Here is a 27,219-nt window from a genome sequence, read left to right on the forward strand (position 1 = left end):
CACAATTTGAAGGGGAATATATTATTTCTTTGGACAGTGTTGCACTAGTTTTTGGGTTGGAGAACAAAGCAAGCAATCTTCTCACCTCACTGATCAGATGATTTCACAGAGATAAACCATTCTCATATGCCAACAATCAATGCTTCACAGGCTTGCTATATTTCTTTTGTCAATTTCATTCACAATTATACAAAGACCTGTAGACTAAACAATCTACACTTCAGACAATAAAAGCAACATTTGATCTGAATTTACTAAAATGGAAACTGGAGAAATCAGACTCCTAATAGAAAAAGAAAATAATTATCAATATTCTTTAATATCATTTTGACATTTCCATTGAAATAATTCTCCCTCACTGGCCAGCAGAATTCAGGTGCATTTAACGGTTAAATAAGAAAATAAATACATAATTTAAGTAAAATAATCTTTGTGGCATAGATTGTCTCTTATTTTGTGTTTTCTACTATAATTAATATTTGTCCTTTACATACATATCTCTTTTATTTCATCCACTTAAAAACAATAACATTCTGTAGACAGAGCATTTTTTTCATTAACATTTCACAATAGATAGTCACTGGTCATGGCTGCAGAACTGATCATACTTATCTAAATTACCTAAAGTAGGAAAAAGTCATACAATCTTAATCTTTTTTTAAACATGTTTCTCTACACAGAGGTCCAATAGATTTTTCATTTCAAAATCAAGAAAATACATGAATGCACTATGAAATGATTCAAACAGATTTTAGATTTATGCAAGCTTAGCTGCCCTGCATTTTCTTCACCTAACATTTACACTGAAGTAAATTTTTTATACTGTCCTCACCATGTTTTTCTAACAATTTTTACAGTCACAATTATCACAAAGAGGAGTCAAAAACAGCACTTTACGGCACAAAAAAATCACAGTACCGGAATGTACAGTATGTCCAGCAGCAAACCATGCAAACACAGTCACACTCCATTCACTACCACAGCTAGCTACACACACACACACACACGTTTTCTCACTATCCCCTTGAGGGACAGTTATTGACATAATGCTTTCCCTAGCCCGGGCCCTTACCCTAACCTTAACCAACACAACTAAATGCCTAACCTTAACCCTTACCCTAACCTTAACCTAATTGTAACCTGTACCCTAAAACCAAGTCTTAACCCTCGAAAAGCAGTCTCTACCCATGGGGACCTCAATTTCCCCATCGGTTAGTGCGCATTCAGGTTAAAGTCCCCACCGGGATATAAGAACATGAAACACACATACCCTCCACCATCCAAAACACACACACATACACGTCTATAAAAATACACAAAAACTGATTAGAAGACATACACACTGAGGTTACAGCTACAACAGTATACACTGTGCTACGCTAACAGCCCAAAAGTACAGTGTCTAAGATGGTGCATCAGAGGTCACACGGTAACAATGCAACACGACTATTGTGACTATTGTCACTGTCAGCTAATCACCAGGATCAGTAAGGGAAGATCTGAGCAAGAAAAACACAAAAACAAACACAGGAACAGTGAACTGAAAAAAGAAAGCAAACGTCAAAAGTCAAAATCATCCAATAATGCATTAGATAGGAACATTTCATTTATTTGAAATATCACATTACCATTGTGATATTTCCCAATAGTGGAACATGTCAGCTTTGTATTATACTACTTACAGTATAATGCAAAGCCCTGTAGTAGCTCTACACAGTAGAGTTCTTGCTCACATTTGAGTTTTACTTACTTAAGTTTTAATACGTATTTAAAAAATTTAATCAAAACAAATGTGTGTGATGTGATTTGTTTTCTGGCGCATTAACTCACAGAAAGGTTTGTGTGTCAAAGCAATATACTGCATGTTTCCTGGGTCAGATATTGCTGTAGTTGTTAACACTCTAGCTGGCCAACAACTAGTGAACTAGTTCTGGCAAGACAGCTATGCTATGTCAGCTGATAGGCCTCCCCCACCCACCACATCCCACTGCACTGATTTGATGGTCTATTTAAAAGCCTTTACGCTCACATTCACTCTCTACACTGACATGTGCTGTGCTGATGCCATGGTTAGTGGCTGAGCCCCCCGAACCCCAGTCTCCACCTACTTTAGTTCTGCTCTGTTTTTATGCACCCTGGAGGGACTTTATTCCCATTGGTGGATCATTTGAAATACTACCTGGGTGATATGTATTATGTTCCTGTGTAATGCATGCTGAATTTCCAAAACAGGGGATATCCACAAAAGTAGAACCACATCACCAAGTCGAATTGCATGGCTATCTCCATTTGCAGATTTGCAGAAACTAACGTGCTTGATTGTTGACAGAGCTGGGGATGCTTTACTAGGATGTTTTGGAATAAAATGCATTTTTCACTATGTCTCTATGGTCCTCTTGGTCTGAGCAGATTTGTTTCATATTAGACATATGTTCCACAACTAAAACATTTATGTTATTTATGAGCAATGTCTGTGTCAAGTACGTCATACTCCTTGTCTCAAAAGCATTTTCTGTCGCTTGTATGCAGTCTGCTGACATGACTGCTAGGTACGTTAGTGCAGAGGTTCAAACCATTGTCGGAATATGAGGATGATGGTTTCTAAAAAGTATTAAGTAACCACTCTTTTACTCTGCGTGACCATAAATCCTTGAGTATTTCCTAATGCAAGGTGTCAGCTCCCTGTACTGTCCACACCTGAGAACGGACAAAGATAGAAGAAACATAGGACAGAGTGAAAGGTTTACAAATAAAAAATATACAATGTGCACAGCTTAATAGAACAACTCAAGGCAAAGTAAGCCCTCTGGACAAACCAGATGGCTGTTCCTGAAAAGGATGGCATCAGAAACTGTATATTTTCATGTCAGAAAACATACAGTCTAGTGGATGTATTTAATAAAAGACACAACAGTTAACTATGTGACCTGTGACTACAGCAGGACTCGGTTGTGCATCACAGCCCTGAATCCCCTGTGTCCTTTTCTTTCTCCCCAGGAGCAGACACCTGGCTGCTGCTGCCCTCTTCTGGACGTCCTCTGGACTCACTCTCAGCTGTTGTTGTGGTGCTGGATGGAGAACCATCGGTGACGTTGAGCTCTTTCATTTTGACCTGTGCAGGGCTGCCAGAGCGGCTGTGACTGCGGCTGTGGCTGTGGCTGTGGCTGCCACTACGATGGCTGCGGTGCTTGCTCTTGCGTGGACTGGGACTGCGGGACCTCGTCTTCATGAGGACAACAGTGCTGTCATCTTCTGAGCTGAAGTCAGAGCTGTCTGAAGAACTGTTGTCAAGACCTGAAGTGGGAAGCTGGATCTGAAGATAGATGAAAAAGAGGATAAGAGTGGGATGGAGGAGGTAGAATGTGAAGAAAGAGCAGAAAAATGTCAGTATAGGTAATGAAAAAAGATGCAGATGGGAACATCAGCAGTAATAGCATACAACATGTAAAGCCACTCTATAAGAGATTATGCATTTCATTGTTGCGACCTCAAATAGCAGTACCAGAGTTATGATTACCTGAAATGGCTCTGTTACGCCCACAATGGTGCCCATGTTGTTGCCATAGTAACCCAAGATATAGTCCCCTGAGCCTTTGGGCAATTCCTCCTCAGTAAAGGTTACCTGGAGAACAGTTAGTCAGACATCTATTAAATGTGAAAGAAAATTCTTTTTATAAGAAAATTTAGCATCCATCCAGATTACCTGATGTTCTTGTCGGTAAAAGTCAGCTTCCTCTTGCTTGGCCCACACATATCCCACATAGTCCTTATGGTGTTTGAAACCCACCTACGGGGGCAGCAGCACAATCACAAATGGTAACTACTTCAAATTCAATTTGGTAATGCACAGAAATATTTGTTATGCTAGTCCTGATGATTTGTTGACATGAATTCTTCCAACGTTACACGTTATTTGGCCAGTGGAGGTAAGACTATATTTACCTTGTACAGTCCGATCCAGTCCCAGGAGCTGCGAGAGAAGTTGGGCGCCAGTTTGAATTTTGCTGTGGCATCAGCAATACTATTCCACTCATCCTCCACTATGAGTGTGACCAGGGGAATATCCACCTTGTACGGGAACTACAGAGAACATTTACCATAAACATTTATACAGTGCAAAAATACTGTAAAGTTTCTAAGATAATCTTAAATGTTAATGAGGGCTGAGTGTGTTATTTGTCTTGTTAGTCTTGTGTAGGTAATATTTGAGCAGATATTTTATGATTTAACTATAACTTAGACTTGTATAAGTTTAGACTGTATTTTACTTAGGCAAAGTTCCTGTACAGCAGTTTGAGTTTAGACAACATTAAATATTGTTGTTTGATTCTCAAACTAAGGTGTTGAAAATAGCATTGTTTTATTACCAAAACTAAGTATTGTAGTATCACATTAGCACCAGTATCGAAAATTTTCAAAGAAGCACGCCCTAAGTCATCTTTACAATGTACCCTGATGTGTCTCACCTGCAGGGTAAAGATGGAGGAGACTGGTTTGTGGTCACTGACAGTGTATTCCATGTGACTTCGGTAGCAGTGCTGTGTCACTTTGGTCCCGCTGGTCAGCCCTGAAATGGAGCCACGCTTACCTGCGCTGAGAGCAGCGGCAGTAGGTGCGGTGGCTCTCAGGCGCCACAGGATCCGGTCGGTCCAAGCTGGTTTACGCTTCTTCCCACTGGGTGGGGGACAGAAAGAGAGAGATGGAGCAAGAGAAAAAATACCATCTTGTTTAAAAAAAAGAAAAAAGAGGCACTTTCATGCCTCCCCCAGGCTAGTGAGGACCTTTCAGAGAGGAGAGTATAAGTATTACTGAGCCAGGCTCAGTGATATCTGGTCAGTGGCCTAGAATTCATAACAGCACCCCTGGTAGCACCAACCTTGTGTCGTATGTATTTGTTCCAACGTCAAACTTGTAGGTGGGAGAGAATTTCAGTGGCCCCTCTTGGAAACCCTCCAACACAGTCTCACTGTCTTTGGCCATATTGAGCTGCAACAATGAGAATTAGTAAACATCACTCACTGAGGATTTCTGTTTGGCACAAACTGACAGCTCTTTTAAGAAGATAGTGTGTTTCTCTATTGCCCTCTAGTGGCATTACCTACACAGTGCATAGTCCACCAGACAATCATGTACTTCCTGACTTTCTAGTGTAATTTCAGCTTGTGAAATGACATGTCTTCACAAGCATTCTGATCTACAGTTTTAGATCAGATCAGATCTAAGGTTTTAGAGTGAGCAGCTTTTTGGAAAACAAGTTTGGATAAAATGTTTACTTTTCTTCTTTAGTAAATTAAAAAGACGGTAGTCCCTCATTCGTCCAGGAGTGTTCTATCGTAGAAAAGGTTTCAGTCATAGTCATCTGGACACTGTTTTCAGAATCAAGACGTTTCGGCTCCCATCCAGAAGTCATTCTCAATTGGGAATGACTTCCGAAACGTCTTGATTCTGAAAACAGTGTCTGACTACGACTTTTCTACGATAGTAAATTAAAGAGTTAACCTGACCAGCTGATATGAATACAGATGAGCTATGGGGCAAGCTGCATTCAGTGCTTTTCAGGAAGACCACATGCAGAGGAGTTAAATTCATTTTTACAGTATTCTATATATATACAGCCTTTATTTTTACCTGATCCTTTTCCCACAACATTGGAAACTTGTTGTTATCGATGGCTGATTTTACCACTTGCATATCCAGGTCATCAATGCGGAAATTAAGATCCCCAAACCAGAACACCACACTGTGAAAAACACAAGTACTTTTGCAATGCTGATTGTGACACCATTTCCTTCGTACAACATGAATATGGAGAAAACAAGTCTGGGATTGTTTGTCACAGATATATCAGAGTGCAAAGGTTCCATCAGATTTTTTTACTGACTTACTCATGGTCAAGAACCCCAGTAGCAGCCTGACCCTCAAACTGCTGCTGCTGCAGGATGCTCTCAAAGTCCTCCATACGCTGATCTGAGTTTTCCATGTGAGCCGGCAGGTGGCAGTTGAGGAAGCAGATGGTGTGGCCGAACACCGACATGCGGGCGCTCACGCCACCTTTATTCCCCTGTTACACAGACAAGCAGAGGGGAAGTTAAATAATATTTAAGAGAGGAAGACACACGCTGTTGAAAGAGGGAGAAGGCTTTTGTATTCGTTTACATTCATTTCTCTGGAAGCAAAATTAAATTAATGGATGAATGAAAGTAATATGGTCAGTGATGGAAAAGTGCCTATAGAGAGTGATCGGTATGTCAGTGTTTTCACTGTATTGGGCAGTGTGTGTGTCTGCCACAGAGAAACAGGACGTTTACTCATTAAGGACCAGTGAAGTACATCATCAATACTTAATGGTTACAGTAAAGTGCACAGTGGGGGGACAGGATGAGTCTGCAGGTTTCTTCCCACTGTTCTCCCAACTGCTCAGACCCAGTAAAACACAAAAGATGTTTCAGTATAAAATCTGCAGAATGTGCTGATGCCTTTCTAAGTTCATACAGGGAGGATTTCACTTAAAACTAAGTAAGTAAGTACTACATAACTTTTTAGAAATCTATTAGAGCCTTCAGTGATGAGGACAATACAGACAGACATCCACTGTGATCTTAGTTCTGTCTTAGAGCATGCCATTGTCTTTTAGTAACATATTGCAGCAAACATCTTTTTTTACTCAGTGCTTGTAAATAAAATTCCTATGGACTGGTTGCTTGTTTGTTATAGTTCTGTCTAATTTTCATACCAGTTAAAATACTTTAAAAATGACTAGTTTGCCCTTGGTTAATTTTTATTCTGCATGGCTTTCCAGGCATTAATAACTGCTGGCTGTGAGATACCAACACCTACCTCTTTAATCTCATAAAACTGGATGGAAATGCATTTGACTAACACGTAACAAGTCTTGATAATATGGTTGGTGTGCAGTTGCTCCAGCTTTTCGTGTATATGTCATTTGCACTAGATTACCAACATAAGCTCAGCAGACATAAAACCCACAACTTCCTCACCAGTTCTGGATAAAGCAAACAATCCGCGCTGTTTACAAACCAGGCAGCAGAAGTGTGTAGAAACTGTAGTGGAAAACTAGTCTCTCAGATCTCTATCAGGGTATCAGTGACAGCGATGCAAGCTTAAACCTAGTCACTCCTCCAGAGATGTCGTCCTATGTACAGCTAAGCTTCCATGTGTGATGTTTCCATAACACAGTGCTGATCACAGAATGGTGTCAGTAGCCGTCTCACCCAGTAACCCCCCAGGCCAGTGCGTGTGGTCTCAGTCTGGACTCCGCGGAGGAAGGGCAGATGGAAGTACTTGGCAAAGACCAGCAGTAACAACCCCTGCATCCGCTGGGAGGTCACCTGAGGGATAGAGAGACAGGTAAGGAAAAACAGACAGGAGGACAAAGACAGACACACATGAAGAACAAAATAAGATAACATGAATAGGTAAACAGCAAGAGTTATGAGGAGGCACTTTGCATAATTCTGAAAAGAGAGCAGTGATAAAGTTGAGGGACACTGTATAAATATCTTTTTAACTTGCACTAAAATTTCAATAAACAAATTGAGCTGAGTCCAGCTTTGCTGCTCTGCTTCACTTTCTCTTCCCCTTCTCTCTCTCTACCCCCTTGCATTTCCATTTCACCCTGCAGGAGCATGTGGCCCAGCTCTCTCACTACTTTACACAAAGCAGTGCACATTAAGGAGGCCATAGCTTGTGGTCTACCCTCACTGTAGCAACAAGCCTCTGTGTAGAGGAAACGTGATGTACACACTGCAGGCACTTGATGGTCAGACCTCTCCTTTCTCCAAGCCCTCCACCATCATCTCAAGCACTTGCTTCTTGTTATGCTACATAATGATATGCAGATTTTGACATTTGTGCGCTACTTGTATAAAAAAGAAGTGTACATATTTTTGTACTGTACAAGTGGGGCAGGAATATGACACGTGCATTTGTTAAGTGGAACAAGATGAGGTATTTTCATGCTATGTCCTCCTTCCTCCAGTGGTCCACACATCCCAACCCCCAACTCCAAGCCCAAGAAGCATGATCACACTGCGCCTGAAATGCCCTGTGGGCAGTAATGGAGGCACACATCTCCACGTGACATAAGACCCTTCGCTTGTATACTAACTGGATATTTGAACAACTTTGTTGCGTGATGGATTCAACTGAACCGTAAAGTGGACCAATTTTATTTGTGGTATGTGTGTGGACACAGACAATGAATGTGTGTGTGTCTGTGTGTGTGAAGTCTGAGAGAATCAACCTCTGACTGCATGTACTGTGGTTGAAAAGCATTTCTTATCAACATCAGTGAACATCGGAAGAGCTCCTGAAGGCTGCCATGCTACATTTTGGCTTAGAACAAAAAAGACATTTAAGCCCAAAGACAACTGTGTGTGTGTGTGAGTGAGTGAGTGAGTGAGTGAGTGAGTGAGTGAGTGAGTGAGTGAGTGAGTGAGTGAGTGAGTGAGTGAGTGAGTGAGTGAGTGCATGTGTGCAGTGGTGAATGTTTGGCCTTGTACATCACACACATGACTGAAGAAGTGAGATGTGAATAACAAGTGTGATGTTAGCAGGGCAGCCTGAGAATTTGGAAGAAGTTCAGTGCAAAATAACGGCTTCTCATTCCAGTCTCTAATACTGACAACCACAGAAACATCAACATGTTCTTCACTGTGCATTACACAGTATGTACGTTACATCATTTGCTGGCTGTCTGAAGAAACTTCAGATGTTAAATAGATTTAATGGCATATGTGCTTAACAAGTGAGTCTATAAAATCTCAAATCTCAAATCTATAAAATATGATCTAACCTAAACATAAATCATACATGTTATAAAACTATTCAATTTTACAGCCTTAAAGTATTTAAAATGCTTCATAGTGTAATGGGGAAAATGCTCAGTCAACAATTTTTTGAGAAAAGGCCAATCCAATAAATCACACTGCATACAAAATGTCTTACTGCAACACATTCAATAGTGTGCCATGTTGCAATTAGAGATTAGGGTCTTTGCTAATTTGTGCATCTAAATTGTAGCTTAGTCAAACAAAAATTATGGTGACGATCAGCAACTATGTGGGAATAGCCTGAAAAAATGTCTCATAGGCTGTGTGTTTCTGCAGTGAAGGGCTGATTTGAGTAAGCTCTCTTTCTCACAGCAGTTAGAGTTTGAACCTGACAATGAGTCTTGGTGAGCAGACTATCTCAGAGTGGAAAGAACTGATAGCGTGTCTTGTTACTTCGTGTCTGTCCACCATGTCATAACTAGACAGATTCCTCTACTCAAGACAACTCCAACTAACACATCCCCTTAACCTGCTCACAGCATTAATATCCTCATGAAGTACAGAAAAAGGTCACAATGAGATGATTTTAATGAGGTTTAAACTAACGTAGCAGACCATGGTATAGCTGGAGGACAGCATCAGTCTCACTGTCAGAGGCTCATCAACACTGACAACAACGTGATCCAAAAATAAAACAGCATCCTGGGAGACATTTGTCTAGCTCATTCAGCTCGACAGCTGATTCACACTCTCTGGCTCACCATGCCAGCAGAGCCAAGTATCGTTTCAGATGCAGCCAGTCGAACACCAACCACAGCTATGGTTTGTGCCCTTAAAAAATATAAAACATGGAAGATACCAACACACCAGACAGATGTTGAGAAAATATATAAAAATATTTGAAACAGTGATTTCTAAATAAATGTTTCAACTTGGACATTTTACATAAATATGCCCATGCCTTTACTGTCTTATTTGATATAATGTATGGAATTTATATTAGGAAGTATTTGCTACATCCCTTTCAATATGTGCATTGCATGAAACCTATTGCATTTCTTAGTATACTACCTTCCTGCAGTGGGTATGTGTAGGCATTATGAAATAGAAAGATAGAGGAAAAAGAGGCAGGTTTGCAGGCATAAAGGCACACAGAGGGAGACCAAGAGACAGTGAGAGCTTGACTTTGCATTATGAGCTTGGCAGACAGCAGAAGATAGCAGATACGCTGACATTACACGCTTGTTATGAATTATCACCCCATCCGTTGGAACAAAATGAGCCAAAACAGCAGCAGGAAGCAGAGATCTCATCAGCAATTGCGTAATGCATACAGTATGAATCTAAGCAGTTTACCATTTTACTATGAGAGTGTGCATATGTGTTGATAATAAAAGTTATTACTGACCAGCACATAACCAAAGGGGCTGAGTCTCTCCATGCAGACCTCGCTCCACTGGTCTGTGAAGAGGACATCTTTCAGTCTTTTGTTAATCATTGAGTTCACTTCCTGCAGCCTTGAAGAAAAATGACACACAACACACTAAGGTCAACAGCAGACAGAGATGTAAGAGGAGCTGCAGAGTGGGAGCTTTGATAATGTAATGGTGGATTAATAAACGAAAGAAAACCATAGCCATAAGGGGAGAAACATCACTGTGGTTCAGAACTGAGCTCATTAGTGGCATTGTCTGCAGTGTTGATGTGGGACAAGTGAACATAAATGGACACTTCAGCTTTTATGTGGAAGAAACCGGATGACTACTGCACCACAAGACACTCACCCGATAATGTACATGTCTGTGTTTCCATCCCCCACATTCAGCCCCAGCAAGGAAGTGATGTCATCAGGTGGCATGGCCGAACCCACGTTCCAAGTGATGATGTGCACCCTGTTGGAAAATGGGGTTATATAATATCGCTTATTTCTCTCCACACCTCAGTGTGCTAACCTACAGACTCTGAGGGAAACAGCAGAACCCTTGTATTAATATATCCCAATGGATCGTATCTGTCCTGATAACACTGACATAATCCTTTATCTTACCACAATATGTGAGGTCTTGACTGTATACTTGATTTGTCTTTTTGACATCTTGTCAGTGACAATTGTATCATCAAGTATCTACACATCAATTACACTATGCAAAATGATTATAATGTAATTAATCCAGTCATTCTGATTCATATGCAGAGGAAATTCTATAAAATTACTGAAGAAATATTAATATTAAGTAAAAACAACAAACATTACAAAACTGAGTACAAATGGATGATGTTGATTTCCAGCATCCAAGACATGCAAGTTAGTATAATTAGAAAATCTAAATCGCGCATATATGTAAATGTGAACGTGAGGGTGTGTTTGTCTGTATAAATACAGTATGTTAGCTCTCTGATAGACTGGTGACCTGCCTGGTATACCTTGCCTCTCACCCAATGTGTACACTGGAACAGGCTCCAGCCACCTACAATCCTGAACAGGACAAGCAGCTTACAAAATGGATGGAATGAAATTCTGCACAGCCCAACCTCCTTACTGTATATGTTACACATGTTTAAAGAACTAGATTTAATGCAGTATTTGTGTGAATGAACACGCAGCTCTTCTCTGTTTACTGGCCAAATTGAGGTAGTGGATAGGACATTTAGGGGCCATCAAGAGCCAATGCGACAGTTGTTCCAGGGCGCTTGAGGTTCAGCTCCCAAGAAAATTCCAAAAATGTTCTATAAAAAGCAGTGAGCTCACTATGCTTGCAGTGTTATCATTAAACTTTCCAACAGACCCAGCTGTGTTTTCTGTGCTGCGACACTTCTGTGGAAAAGGTTCCCTCGAGAACAAAACCTAGGTGTTGTTATGACCAAATATGTTAAACAGTTTGTAGATATTATTTCTTTCTTTTACATTTTACCAAACTTTACTTAACTTGTTCATTGATGCAGCAACCTAATCAGTTCCAGAAATCCAGTTTCCTGTACAGTGATTCACTACCTACTGAACCAGGGAGTGGTTAGATACACACCCATAGAAAAGAAGGAACCTCCAGTGTGAAAGAAAGACACAAACCTTTCACAGGCCATTTAAGTGAAAATATGTCACCCTTTTGAGGCTTAACATGGAAATGTTATTATGTAATTTAGAAATACATTAAATGTATCTTGACAAAATTTGGGATATTGATATTATTAAGAGAAATTGTTTATTTCAATAAGACTTATTTGGTTTTGGAATTTGTAAAAAAGCAGAAGAAATAAATGTTTGCTGACACAGAAACAAATAACTGTGTAATTATGGTCACACTATTTCACAAAAATCACAGCAATTTGGCTACATGTTTACTATAATCATATAGCCTTGCAGTGTTGATTGTCATTGTACATAAATAAATGCTACGTGTGCCAGGCTTATCTTTCTCAGCTGTCTGGGAATGAAAGGCAATGTGGAGACATGAATGTCGGGTAACACACAGATGAGGGAACTTGCCTGAAGTCTTCCACAGTCTGGGCCTGAGTGTCAGCTGTACCTGCTACAGAGAGGGCTCTCTGTGCATGAGGGTTCAGGTGAGGAGGCACAGGCCTGCTGGCAGGTGGGTGGGGCACTGAGGCAGCCCTAACCGGGTGGTGGCCTGGACCTTTAGGACCAGCCTTAATGCTGGGCCCAGTGCGCTCTCCTAAGGGTTTGACTGCTGCAGCACGAAAGGGTTTGGGATGACTTGCCACAGTGCCATCAGTGCACTCATCCTGGTTAGCCACTGGAGTGGGCTCAGCTTTGGGCTCGGCTTTGGGTTCGGAGATGTCTACAGAACCCTCTACTCTGGCGCCTCTCTGGGGCCGTCGAGGCCTGGCAGGAGCTGCAGACTGGGCAGCAGTGGAATCAGTGGCTAGAGCTGGAGTTGTTGTAAAAGCTTCTTCTGCTCCATTTGGGTTGTCTTCTTGCATCTGGCTTTGGCTCAGATTATCTTGGTCCATTTCTTAAGATTTCTGTGACAAAGACAACAACAGGATGCACATAATGTTTGCATTTTAGGCCCAAGTGCAGTCTGTGGATTTATATAAATATATAAAATAAATTAAAAAAGGAGCTAAGAAGGTACAAAGAGGATTTCTACCACTGAAACACAGGATAGCACAACATGCAGCTTCTTTCACAAATGACAAGTCAATTCAGCTGATGAGTCATGAGACCAATTATTCAGGCTCCCATCGTGACTGTTCGATTACCTGCCTTCCCATGGCCTTGAAAACAGATGAATACAGCTGCACATATTGATAGAAGACATTTGAAAAAACAAAATACATCAAAAAGACAGCTAGAGAGCAGGAAGAGACATATCCTCCTGCTGTCCTAACCTCCTAAAGCTTTTGGATGGGAGATTTGGAGAAAAAAAACAGCCTGGACAGTTTATCATCCTCTCTACTTGCGCCTAAGCTGCCTGTCAGTCCTCCAGTAACCAGGGAGATGCTCAGTCAGTTCATATCAGCTCAGAGCACCTGCCACACACTAACATGAGGAACCGCTGCATGGTCCAGAACCGCAAAAGTCAACAGCACGGAATAAACAACAACACAGAGAGAGGGAGCTGCAGAGAGATCAGACAGACACAGGGAGCAGAGCAGAGCAGCAAAGTAACAATCCATTCAATTATTGTGTGAATAAATGTCTGCTTTGCTTTTCTCTATTGCCGAGTGATATAGCACAACAGTAATTTAAGCTACTGTACACCCAGTTTAGAAAAGATTTTACAATTTCTGATTTAAATGCAAAATACGTGAAGCATTTTACATCAGAGGCAACTGCTTCAATGAACTGATGGAAAGGTAATTACGGTGATATCTAACATGGCTGAAGACAAAAGAGTGCCACTTGTAGAAAATCAAACTTCCATGGAAAATTAAAGGAAAAAAGATATTAGCCACGCTGTAGTCCATAAATTGTTCATCACCAAAGATGATACCAAAATAAAAACACGCTCAGGATTTCTAAGATATTAAATCCCTAAAACAAAATATTATGACACATAGTTGTGAACATGGTCTTGTGTTTGTGGACACGTCTGAGCATTAAAAAGAGCTGATTTGGGCACAACACGGTGGCCGCCCAACCCAGATCCATCAGTCAGCGGTGGTGAAACGCGTGAGAGTGCACCAATGAATGTCTGTGTCATATCTTTTACACCTAACCTTTCATTATCAGGTACACAGCCAAATCATGGCAGACATTAACCCATCATATTCTCTAGATCGTGTCCTGTACATTATAGACATATTCTTAGGGAGAGAGAGAGGTTATCTGCTTTGGGACGGAGTAACAACAGAGCTCTCTCATAATTATTCACATGACCTTGAAGAGACGGAGGCCATGACTTTCATGCAGAGACGAGGGCTGCCTCTGTACTCAAAATGCGCCCAGAAACATGCTGGTCTTTCAGTCCACCAATAGTCTGGCTGGGCATAATGTATTCCTATGGTCCATGTATGGCATTTAGTGGGGGGGTGGAGAAGGGTGGAAGGGCGATTGGGCACACGTGGGAGTGGGTGGGTGCAAAACGAGCCGAGGGAAGCAAGAGGGAGAGCCGAGCGAGACAGCCCATTCAGTGACAACACTGTGTCTCTTTGCAGGATGTCTCTAAATTGATCCTCTCACACTTCCCTCTGGCACTGTCTATTTTTCCAAGCCTTAATCCCCCTCCTCTCTCTCTTATCATCCCATTTCTCTAATCCTTCCTCTCTCCCTATCTTCTCCACCACTCTGTTGTTCCCTCATACCCACCTTCACAGCACTGAATCGCTCACCCCACCAATTTAGTTTTTCCCCATCCTATATTTTTCCTTTCACATCACATTCATTCCTTTCCTCTCTTCTTCCCCCTGCACTCTGAGGTGACACTTGTGCTCCTCCAGCGACATGCTCTGCATTGTTTCCTTCAGCCAACCACCTCACAGTCACTATCAATGACGTCAACATGCAACAGTCCCAGCGGCCACCATCACAACAACTGGACATAGATCATAATCAGCGGTAATGTGCATGCAATGTGGAAAAAACTGGACAAAGAGAGAGAAGGTGACCATGGGAATGAGAGCATGTTCAAACCATGTATGAGATATTGCACAAAAATAGCTGGGAACAGGGTGGTACCGTATGTAGGACTTTGTGGAAGTGATAATGAAAGAAGGAAATACTAAAACGTGAGATATGGACACTGATTAAGGTGGAAATAGCACATGCAGAGGCTTTGTATTGTATTTAGGAAAACACACACACACACAAAATCATTTTCTTTATGTATGACAGAGCAAGAGCCAAATATTTGCCTTTCTGGGAACAGTCATGACAGACTACCACTTCTTATTCCCCTCACGTTCACCGAGGAGAGAGTGGAATGATTTGATAATAACAAATGTGTCATGGTGTTTACATGCACCTTCCTGAGGGGGTGAGAGCTGAGAGAGCCAGGAAGGATGTAGTGTAACCCAAACAGCAGGCTTTAGCCAGCCTTCTTGGCTCCTCTGATGGGATTATTTGACAACACAGATATTTTTGGATGACCGAGTCAGTCGAATGGTCAGAAGCCATATTCCATGTCTTTCTTCTTTGGGGGTTAGTATAAAGGAAGTCGTCTACATCCTCACATTGAATTATCTTTAATCTTAAATCTTCAGCTCTGCATTGTTGCCTTATATTGACACAGTGATTCCAACCATAATATTCATCACATTTTGCCCACCTCTTTCTTCAATGTTTCATGTTGAAATTACAGCCAAGCAGAGTGTTGGTGTTCAGGGCCTCCAGGGCCATATGCCCCTGTGACAGGGATACTAATGATGACCCGGACAGAGATGACACCGGCAGCTGCTGCCACAGCTGTAAATGGCTCCTCCAGGTCCTAGTGCCACTGAGTATCACTCCCCTGTATCCAGGGGGCCTCATCTTTCTGATCAGGTCACAGCCAAGGCTGCAGGATGTCAAAATGATTTTGCTTACAGTCTAACACCGAAGACATCTGCTGACAACCCACAGCATAATGTCTGCCCTGCAATTTTATATTCTAAGTTGCAATTTCAGATTCTGTTAACTAACAATTATAGAAATCAGCCAAATGGAAACATTTACTTAGGCTTCATTCTTCTTAAAAGGCTCTCTGTAGAAGAAACCAGTCACCCATTGTGGTATCAGATGCAAAAGCAGCATCTGGTTTACCAAATAATTGACATGCATACATTGCATAACGTCAAGTAACTGGGATAAACATTTCCATCCAGTACAACATAATCTGTCTGTGAAGGAACCTACGGAATAAAAGTCAATGACAAAAACTCATTAGGGCGAATAAAAATAAATCCTCTGTGCATGGATTGGCAAGTGAAACAATGTGTGTGTACTAATGTCTGCGTGTGCATGATATTAAATCACTGTCTTACAGAGAATCCGGTTCATTGCTCACATGTTCCTTCCTGCCCAGTTACTGGTTTTTAAATAAGACTGAAGAAATACATGCAAACTGACTTTCCAAAAGCTGTAACAGCAGCTTCACAGTACAGTAGTCTCTGTTCCAGTAGCTACTGAGAAAATCTGTTAGGTGAGTGGTAATCATTGCATTTGGACAAAAATTAAATGCATCGTTTTGGAATCCAATGTAGTTACAGCTCCCTCAGTAGATCTGTCACATTAAATTATTGTATGCGAAAGTAGAAACTGCAATCTGAATACTACCGAGCACTGAAATGTATTGCAGTGTAAGGGAAAAGCATATATGGTTTATGTGACACTAAGTTAGTAGAGCACAATGAGCATAAAGTTATCTGAAACAGCTCTGAACGCACATAAATATGCAAATATACCTGACAACCAAGAGAAGGCTTTTTGAACAGGATGTCATTTGATATCTGGTATACCATGTTATGCAAACACTCGAACACAAGTTCTACATCATACACTTTCAGGGTAGCGGACACTAGTATTTGGCCCGTGGTAGATGTACATATTTACATACTGAGGCAGAAATGACTGATGTCTCTGCTGAAAGAGGACAGTAGCAGACACAGTATCTGGCCTAATTACACTCCTGCCTCAAGGACAATTTTTCAGGCTGAAAAAGAGGACGAAGGTCATTTTAATTCAGTGTTTTGCCATCAGATATTATCTCAGACGACGGAGATGAGGGAGGAAAATATCAGAGCCAGAGGCTGTGTTACTACCTGATGATGATTCATCAGCATGATCTCTAGCATTGAAAAGGTGAAAGAAGGGTGAATTTGGATAGGTTCATTCTTAATTATCATGGTTTTACTTGACAAACAAATGCCTTAACACACAACTGTGGCCACTGTATCAATATCGCTTCTCATGTAGACACATCCACAGCATGAGTGTGTTATTTACAGGTGATGTAAGGATGAAACAAAAGTAAACAACAATATTTCCTGTCTTGGTGATTGGTGTTTTTGCTGCCACTGGTGATTAATAGATCAATGTCCTATTACATTAATTAATGATTAATCATCACCTTTACCTGTTCTGCTGTGCTGAGGGTTTTAACAGCTGATGGCTAATCTTGAGTAAACCGTTTCTGCAAATGTAGATCTCGGTCAGTCCGGAGCCTCGGTGGACGATGTGAATTTACAAGAATTAGCTACAAGAAGAAGAAGAAGAAGAAGTGAAACGTTAACCAAAAACACGCTGAACTTTCCTTTCCAGTCGCCTCCCAGATGAAACCATCGGCATCCCAACCCCTTCCTTCCTTGCTTCCTCGGCGGGGAGATGAGCAGGAGCAGGTGGGTTTGGAGCGATGCTCGCGACAGATTTTTTCAGGCAGACTACATCTCAGAAACAAATGTCTCCTCCTGCGTTTAAAGACACAGGCTGCAGCAGCACGCACACGCCTGTCTCCTGTGCCTTTCCCCGTGCCCTTCAAATTAAAGCAGACGTCCGGGACAGCACGAGAGAGAGAGAGAGAGAGAGAGAGAGAGAGAGCGCTTCCGTATACGAGCAGCCGCTGCCTGCCAAAGATGTTCGGCAGATGATTACAGTAAAGTCCGACTCTGAAGCGCATAGAACTACAGCAGGTAGAAAGGAAATATCATGGCAATTACGCCTACAAACATGGCTTCCGTTTGCGAGCTGAACGGACAATTGTGTCTGTGTGTTTCTGGTAATGGTGGTGGCGATGTTGTGTGTGTTGATGTTGTTGTTGTTGGTGTGTGTGGCTGTGTATTTAGCTCTTACATTAGACCCTCCATCACACAGGGAGTATCAGTATCAGTTTAGGAGCAAGGAATTATTCAAAATGATCAAATAATAAAAGTAGTTGAAGTATTTACAGAATTATAATCAACTAAATTATATATAGCAACATATATATAATCTGGTTATGATAGAAAAATGTATTAAATTATTTTCAAATCAAATAATATGTCAGGTTGACAATTCTCTCTCTATATATGACACGCTCGTGCACCGACTCGACACTGGTTACCATGACAACATTATCAAACCATCACTATGTTAGGGCGCGAGCCAAATTATTATTCAACAGTGTAGATTCGTAAGGGCCGGTCTATGTCGTCAAAGTCTATGATGAAGCGCTACTGCCGCCTAGTGGTTGGTATGACGAAGTGCGTGGCATAATTACAGAGCAGCAGTTACCTTCCAGTTAAATAGAAGCACCTGCATATTTCAAATGGCGCTTTGTATTAATGCTTTGTCAGAAAAAAACCCCAACTGAGATTATTTTTGTTGGTGAATATGAAGATTTGGTGCAGTTAAGCTTAGATTTGATCAGTTTTTAAAATGGAAGCGCAAGAGCGACATGTTGGGTCAAGGGTCAAGGTTAGATTTGCTGGATATCGTTTTAGCATAACTTTTTACTATTAACTTAACTTATCTAACTTGTTAGGGGGGCATTGGGCAAACAATTGCTGTTGGGCCCCCGCTAAGCCCCCACTGAGCCCTGCCTTCATCGCTTAAAGACATGCTTTATGCCAAAACGTTATTAAAACCACCCTTTTAAACGGCTCATATTTGAAGCGTGCTCCAGATCTTCTTTTTCTACATCCTGCCTCAGTTGTCCTGTCTGTTGAGGCAGCGGTTTGAGCTCCGTATAGACTGATGCAGAGATTCATTCAACCTCTTCAAACAACATGTTGACACAGTGTCCCTCTACATGGCCACACAATTAGCTATTATTTCAGGACCCGCTTTAGTTAATAATGTACTTTAATGGTGCATTGACATGCATAAAGTTTTTTCTTTCATTTTCAATTCAAAGTATTATTTAACTTATACTGTCACCGACGCACACTGTTGTAGCTAAGGATATTGATAACAAAGATCAGACCAGCCGAGTGAAAGGAATTAACTATTCCCATGGTAAAGTCTGTAACTGAATGAGTTGCGTGCATGCGCACAAAGAGTGGCGTGCTGTGACGTCGATCATCCTCCAGCAGGGGACTTTATACACTACGTATTTCTATGCTTGTAATTTGAAACATTTGTAACACAGATAAAACTTTTTGTAATTATTATTTTTTTTTTACAAAGTAACATAGTAACAGATTTACCTCTAATTCAGTACAATGATGCACCTTTGTGTAAAGTTTATTCATTGTTTGTAATTTGGAACATTGTAACTGGTACTCTGCACCTTCATTTGTACTTTGCACCACCTTTATTTCAATTTCACTACTTTTACTTTTATTATATTTTATTCTATGTTAATAAGTATGTATATTTTACTTTACTCTGTATGTACATGTATACTATTCATTTATTTCACTATGTAATTAGAGCATCTTTGGCACAAAAAAGGTTCTAGCTTATCTTATCCCATTGTTTTACTGCTTATATTTCTGCTGTCTTATAGCTTGTCACTCACCTGTAAAGTTTTGTGAACTGCAGTTACCTGTATGTCAAGTTAGTTTTATTTGTATAGCTCAAAATCACAAATTAGCCCCAAAGAACTTTACATGACAACAGATATTACTTAGACCCTTGATTCAGACAAGCTCCCCCCAAATAAACCCTTTAAAGAAAAAGAAAAAGGAAGAAACCTCTGGAAGAGCAACAGAGAAGGGATCCCTCTTCCAGGACAAACAAACATGCAATAAATCATATTTACCACCAGATTTGAGTGAGCTGAGCAGTAGGGCTTTGTATTCTTGCAGAGATCTCTTCAATGTTACAGTCACAGTTTTGGCAATGAGAGGAGATCAAACTTTTTTCAAACTTAATGAGCACAAAATCAGAATTGTGCACAAAACTCAAGAATATGTCCCTGTTTCACTGTAATTAAATTAACTTTCACTCAGACAAACAGCAGCTTTGTTTGTTTCTCCCTCCATCAGAAAAGTTTAATGGCTGATTATTTATAACCCAAAATATTATTATATTTACAACACATAGAAATGTCTAAATAAAAACTTAACAGGTACGCCTACAGCCGTATAACCATTAAAATGTTTGTGTTTTGACACCAGTTTACTTCTAAGAAGCTAAAACACCTCTATACTGAGCCAAAGCATGGGATAAGATGTTGCCATGGCAACACCTGAGGGTACCTCATCAGTCTCCATGACATCTTAAATGCCTGTGGTCTTTATACGATTAATGAGTCAAAAGCTGTATCCTAGTGTGTGTGTAAGGCCAAAGCTTGTTGGGGAAAGCTGTGCAGTACAGTAAATGTGGTGAAGATGACCTGAAGCTACTGATGGTACGCAGAAGTACATTAAATAATGTTCTCATATACTGTATCCTCGTATGATGGAAAATAACTTATAGCATGTCTACATATAGTACTCAACAGAGATGCAACATTGACCTTAACACACTGCAGTTTATGGTTTTAGTTTCTTCCTTTATAATAATAGGGTAGAATGGAGGTATTTCCAACACTTCTGTATCATAAAAAGTGATTCATTTCTGTGCATACTCGAGGTTGTTAGGAATTTATAGAAAGTATTGAGTATATAGTACATAATTGCATAAGTACAAACATCAAAAAACGCTCTAGTCTTTTGGCCTAATTACCACAGAGTAGAAGTAAGTTGAGGATTATTGGGTACAATATTAAAACCTTAATTTTTTGTCTTTTTTCATCCTTTCAATGGGCTTATTCTAGTATGGACCAGCAGTGCTTGAATGAATCACACTGAAAACAACACAGGTTTTTGTGCAGCATATAGGTCAGTGTGCGTGCGTCAGAACCTGTGATCATGGTAACTTATTCTTTGCTGCTTTCCTCATTGTATCCCTTCAGTGTTCCTCTAACAATCCTTCCCCCTCTAATGTTTCCTGAACTGCTTTTGAAATCTTCCACTTCCAAGACGGCTCAAATCCTGTCTCATGGAGTAACATTTAGAAGATTAGAAAAATACCCCCTAAGCACATCATATGGTGGACGCAATAATAGAAATACTGGTACAATATGATATAATCCTGAAGCTCTGCAGTAAACACGGCCTCTGTAAAACGTCCAGTGTTTGTAGAAACTGAGTCAGAGGTATTAGTTCAGTTTGGTGGTAATTTATGAAGCTTGTGGTGTTGCATTACACTGAAATGTTTAAACTGGAATTCAGTTGTGCACAGCCACCATGTATGTGTTTGACATAAACAGAATATAGATTTGAATATGATCGCGTAGGCTTTAACTGAGAAATGTGGTCAACAATTGCTTCAAAGTTAGCAACACTAACATAATAATCATTTTGACAAATGTACTTCAACTCAGCTCAGGTCCCCATGTTTTATGCCAAACACAAATATGTTAAATAGATCTGCTTCTATATGCTATTGGTAAAATCACTTAACATGGCAAAGATCACATTTCTTGAAGGCACTCTTTTTATCACAGATAACAGCTGTCTCATTACCCTCAAGATTAATTTACTACATTCTACCCCAACATGTAGGGATGTGTAATTATGCATTAATGTTTGTATAACATCTGTATTACAGTAGCTATCATCATTGTTTGTTTCTAAATATAAAACAGCCCATCTGCCATCTTCTTTTTGTGAGGCATACAATAACTGGAGAATAAGCAATATTACAGCTTGTTTATGGTTTTATAAAGTGATCTATTTCCTTTTAACATTTGCGAGGATTAACCATAGATTGCACATCAAATCTATGGGATTAACTGTATCTTGATGGTGATCTCGCAGATAACCAAGGAGCGCCCTCTCCACGCCTCTCTCAGTTTTTCATCCTCTGGGAGAAATATTTGACGTGGCAAGAGGTCCGGACGTGACATAGCTGCGCATCATCTCTCCTCCTCTCTTCGGCTTAGTTACCTTACAGACATCTGCAGGTACTGGTCCCGGAGCAGCAGAGCAGAGTCCTGGTCCACGATCTGAACCAGGGGAAAGAAATGTGGCTGATCGTGTTGTGTGCCAGTTTACTTCACTACGCCTCGGCCTACGATGTGGATCTGAAGAAACTGGACGGGCTGGCGAAAGCGAGGGTGGAGGTACAGTAACAGTAGCAGTCTTCATGATACTACGCTTCATACGTGAAAGTAGGCTGAACATTTACATTTACAGTGACGGTGGGCCGAGGCTGTGAGTACATGTTGTGAGTGTGATTTGGGTTAATGTGTGAATGGATGCGTTTTATTCCTTAAATTTCCGTGCTGGGCGCATTCGTTAGTGCTTCATCTAGGGGAGTAGGATGAGCTGAGCTGTAGTAAAATGGATGGAATTCCATGCGTTTACACAACACTTCCCAATTAAGGCTGTGTAGACAATATTATGTGTTTTAATAACCGTAATAATCCTAAAAATCTGCAACAACGTGACTTTTTAGCTGAAAAGGGCCTGAGAGTGTATGACTGGAGGTTGGATTCCTGCATAAAAGTTTATGTAACTCTACCCCTCTTTTTGTGAGAAACCATGCACTTTTCCCCCAGGGTGTCACCAAATTACCAGCCTGCCAGCATCACTGAAGAAAAGCCTGTTATCTGCTATTGTTGTTAGTCACACCTGCTACTCAGTACCTGAGGCTCAAATTTCCACAAAAATGGGTTAGGCATTCTTCCCAGAAGCCTATCTAAATATGTGCTCTGTACAAAGGATTCAACGCTGCAGTGATACCAGAACATTAGAGAGACTTACTGACGTGTTTTTCAGCAAGGAAAATATGTATAAAGACACATTTCAGAGGCCGAACTATGCCAGTTATTTTGTTCCTAATCCAAGTGATGTCCAAAGTATGAGAGCTGCTTGTTACCATTTCTGGTATTTCATGTTCTGTCTCCTTCCAGACGTGTGGTGGATGACAGCTGAACAGGCTCAGGGAGGTAAGTTACCCTCTATTATGTCATCAACAGGAACAAAACGGACAACACACTGAGTGTCAGAGGCAGACTGAAGCCTAATCTCTGCCTAAAAGTGTTTGCTCAATGAAAAACATTTGGCCTTTCACATCTAGGGTTTCACATAAGCCCCCACAGATCTGTTACTGAAACTAGCCCTGTGTGAAAAACATTAATCTCCACCTCTGTCTGCAGGTCAAAGCCTTTGTGATCCAGGACATTCCTCTTTAGTATCCTTTTACTCAAATACACCGCTGTTACTTGTTCTTAAATATGTCTGTTCATAAGTTGCACACTGAAAATATTCCAGCATTTCTCTGTGCCAATCCTTGACCATCACTGCCTCAGCCACAACCTGGTGATGAAGCACATTCCTGGGGCCGACCCAGAGCTTGTCCTCCTGAACCACTATTACGAAGAGCTGGATGTAAGTCTTTGTTTTGCAGTGCATTTATATTAGCATTGTACTTGTTTTACAATATATTAAAGCCCCTATATGTAGAATTTGAATGTGATTATAGCAGCTATAATATGATATGACAATTACCTAAATCAGCGTCTATGTTGTTTTCAGCCCATCGAGGGGTTAGATCTGTGGAAGTGAGGGGGACAGGGTCCTACTAAACCAGTTACTACAGTTTTAAAATCCTACACACAGGGGCTTTAAGCATAATTTTAAAACAGCTTTTTTTAATTTATATACACACATATACATACATACACACAAAAGTGAAATAAAGGCATTTTTTGGCCACTTGGGGGCAGAACTCTACACCAAAACCCACATCTGACATCACAAAGCTGTTTTGGCAAATTTCCTAGAAAACAGCTGCCAATTACCACATCCAGCAGACACGGAGCAACATTAGCGTTAATGTGGAGTCGTGTTTTGGGCCACCTAATGTCCAGTATTCACTCCTTATCTTGCTTAACCAACCCCTGAAAATATAACTGGCTCTTTAGCTGGATGCTTCAAAATATTCACCAGTGAGTCAGTCTCAGCTCAACTATTAACTGTCCAATAAAGTCAAATCTTTAGTTTTAAACACGTCAATATTCATCTCTCATTCTTTTTTAAATGCATTTAAACAGCTCATAATCACATGTTGCTGGACTGACAATCTATCATGGTGAACAACATGTGTAATGCAGTTTTTCATGCAGCATTAACAGTGACAGAAAAGTAAATTTACCCTGGAATTATCATTTAACCCGCGTGTGTCCTCCATAGCGGATCGCCCTGTCTGATATGACCCGCTCTGAGATCAACGAGCTGCTGGAGAAGCTGGGCTTCTACAAGAAGGCTCAACCTGAAGACAAGGTGCCAGAGGAGTTCCGCTTCTCTCCTGCCAAAGACAGCCCGTTTAAAGACGAGCTGGCGTACAAACCCTCCACTTCCTCTCTTGCCACAGAAAACACCTCCTCAGAGCCCAACGCAGAAATCAAGCATACTGATCTATAACCTGTCAGAGTGGAGAAAAGTAGGAATCTCACAGTACCACTCTGCCCCATAGCTGCTCCACGACCAGCTGGTTACTGCAGTCGATCACATAAATGCTTGTCATTTCAAAATAAGGCCAGCAGATCATGGATCAGCCCTTGGGCAAAGACAAAATCTTAGCATCAGCAAAAGGCCTTTTAAAAGGTCCACTGAATTTGCACATATTGTTGTTTGTTCTTTGTTTTGGCAGCGATAATAACTCAACAGGCTGCTTTGTGAGTGCTTTTCTACTCCCCACACAAAGACTGGAAGTGTGTATGTTTTATTTTGTGTTTTGGTCCATCATGCGTCAGCTGACTTCAGGATCTTCACCTCACTTGAGCTCTCTTGTGTGTCTGATTGCTTCCTACCTACTGTGAAACTAAATGAAGCCTCAGGCTGAAAACCGTCTGACTGGCCGGAGGTTGATGCTACATGTTCTGGTGGGTTGGGCTGATACACACAAGAGGATTCAAGTGGAAGGGTTGTAAAAGAGGAAAATAATAAAATATTTTAAACAAATAATCTCGTCCCTGGTCTTTGCTGTGTTGAATATTCATGCAGTGGCGTTTTGGCAGATCGCAGACTCTAAATTGGCTGAAGGTAGAGTATGAATGTAAGCACGTCTGACACTCGACAGGAATAATCTGGTGTGGAAAATGAAAATGTTAAGTGTTTTATTAAATGATTCAGAGAAATAATCCCCTTGAAACGCAATCATTTCTCAAATTGGTTTAATTTTAATTCACATTTAACTGTGGTGCACAGAAACATGAAATTATAAGGTGTTTAAGCTCTTATGTACAGCATTCACTGCTTCGTGGAAGGTATTCGATTTTCAGTTGGCAGCAGCGGAATAATTCTCAAATAATTTCTCTAAATCTACTAAAACAGAGCTTTAAGAAATATGTTTCATTAAGAAATATGTTTCATTAAAAATCTTCATTTAAAAATTTTCTTTAGCTTCATGTCGTAAAATATACAATTGGCAGTTATGTTCAGTCATGATTACTCATGCTTGCACAACAGAAAGCCGGCTTTCATCAGGCCCATTACCTTAACCAAAAAGTGACCCCTATTTGTTTCACAAAACATTGTGGTAGCTTGAGCTTATTGACTCACTTTAAACAAAACTTTTAGAAGCATAATGTACACACTAACAAAATACAAAACAATATATTTTTAAAAAGTCTACTCAAGCATAAATAAGGAGCCCTCTAAAAGAGCTGTGTGTGAGTGTGTTTGGCAGGGCAAGGCAGTGATGCTGTGAGGTTTTCTGCACATATGCTGTCAGCCAAGTGGTAAGAAACATCAAGTAATGATACAACTCAGCTGTATGACATCAGACTGCAACCAACTCCTCTTGTTTTCTTTATACCTGAATAAAAAACGTGCTGGACTGCAGGCATTTTGCCTGTTAGAATAATAGTATGATGATACAGTAATACAGGAGGGGTAAAATGTTAAAGACATCTGAAACATGTTCTCAGTAGCACTGTAGACTTCAGAAAGGTGAGATTACTCAGCACTGGACTGCAACAATAACAATGTTGCCTCCATTTGAACAATGAAGAAAGAACATCCCTGTGCTCAATTATTAAATAGTATTATGCTAACTGATTAGAAATTGATAGAAAGATAATTAGATTATCAACATGAGAATAATAACTTAACTAAAATAGTTCAAGCAGCGGAGTTTGGTCAATATTAAAAAGTACCGAAATGAAATCCAAATAATGCATCATATTTTTCTTCTTCAGTGGAATTACCAACAGCAATGCTAGCAAATTACAATAATTACAAAAGTGTAGCAGAGAAAAATGTCGGTATAAATAACTTAAAAAGGAGAAATACTATAAAAATATTTCTCTCTTGATGTGTTTTTCAGTACACTAGCGTGATGACACAGCCACTGCATGTTAAATATTACCTGGTACAAAGCTGAGTTTGAGTACAAAAAAGACGTCAAATTTTAAAGCTTAAAAGGTAGTAGTTATAAAAACTTTGGCGCTGTCTTGCTGGAGAAAGGTGGACTTTGTGTTAACAATGTAAGTTCAGAGGAGAACTGAAATAATGAATACACATCACCACTGCCAACAAAGATAATAAGCAAACTGACACACAAACACACACACACACACACACATACAATCCCCAACTTGTCCATCAGAGATGTACAACTCTGTGACGCAGCCTGTCAGTGTGGAGGCGGTCATCAGGTGAAGATGGAGCCGGGGAGGGGTCAGGGCTGTCAGGTCAGAGGTCACAGGGCCGACCCATGGACATCTCGTATCTGCGCAGGTGGTTGACCAGAGACTGTACGTAGGTGAAGACACATTTGGAGTCTGGTTTATTACCCATGATCATCATGTCCTCCACTTCCAGCAGAGGCATGCAGTTGGCGTAGGTCCTGAGGAACAGGCACACAAGAGACAGTGTGTATGAGAAAGAGGAGGATGAACCGACAGGATGGGAGAGGACCAGAGACAGAGTAGGGAGGAGGATAATCTCTTCAGATTTCATATTTAATCAACCGTCAGGTGCTTTCTCATGTTCACTAACCAAACTGGTGGAACAGCAATGGTTGAAAAAAGCTAGTGCTACACACACACACACACACACACACACACACACACAC

At 40.7% G+C, this 27,219-nt stretch overlaps 3 protein-coding genes across 6 annotated transcripts in view; 1 reads left to right on the top strand and 2 right to left on the bottom strand.

The window, feature by feature from the left end:
* Position 1: 1 nt before the first annotated feature.
* On the bottom strand, positions 2–17,836 carry inpp5jb (inositol polyphosphate-5-phosphatase Jb). The gene is made up of 13 exons (XM_044197368.1): positions 17,306–17,836; positions 12,277–12,773; positions 10,577–10,684; positions 10,201–10,309; positions 7,233–7,349; positions 5,886–6,061; positions 5,629–5,740; positions 4,877–4,986; positions 4,467–4,674; positions 3,943–4,080; positions 3,704–3,787; positions 3,518–3,622; positions 2–3,313 (listed from the first exon to the last, which is right to left on the bottom strand). Exons 2-13 carry the CDS (start codon positions 12,759–12,761, stop codon positions 2,957–2,959), a joined length of 2,109 nt encoding a protein of 702 aa, XP_044053303.1. The 5' UTR covers positions 12,762–12,773; positions 17,306–17,836; the 3' UTR covers positions 2–2,956.
* Positions 17,837–22,026: 4,190 nt separating this feature from the next.
* On the top strand, positions 22,027–25,103 carry selenom (selenoprotein M). Its single transcript, XM_044197373.1, has 5 exons — positions 22,027–22,258; positions 23,051–23,086; positions 23,297–23,331; positions 23,450–23,528; positions 24,333–25,103. Exons 1-5 carry the CDS (start codon positions 22,160–22,162, stop codon positions 24,561–24,563), a joined length of 480 nt encoding a protein of 159 aa, XP_044053308.1. The 5' UTR covers positions 22,027–22,159; the 3' UTR covers positions 24,564–25,103.
* A 195-nt stretch (positions 25,104–25,298) lies between these two features.
* The window catches only part of smtnb (smoothelin b), a 49,918-nt gene continuing 47,997 nt past the window's right edge, over positions 25,299–27,219 (bottom strand). For all 4 annotated transcript variants that reach the window (XM_044197363.1, XM_044197361.1, XM_044197365.1 and 1 more), the window contains one exon: positions 25,299–26,991. In XM_044197363.1, coding sequence (XP_044053298.1) covers positions 26,838–26,991 — 154 coding nt within the window. In that variant the 3' untranslated portion in view covers positions 25,299–26,837. The remainder of the gene's footprint in view (positions 26,992–27,219) is intronic.

This window comes from Siniperca chuatsi, linkage group LG5 (genome assembly GCF_020085105.1).
Source record: "Siniperca chuatsi isolate FFG_IHB_CAS linkage group LG5, ASM2008510v1, whole genome shotgun sequence".
Lineage (NCBI taxonomy): Eukaryota > Metazoa > Chordata > Actinopteri > Centrarchiformes > Sinipercidae > Siniperca > Siniperca chuatsi.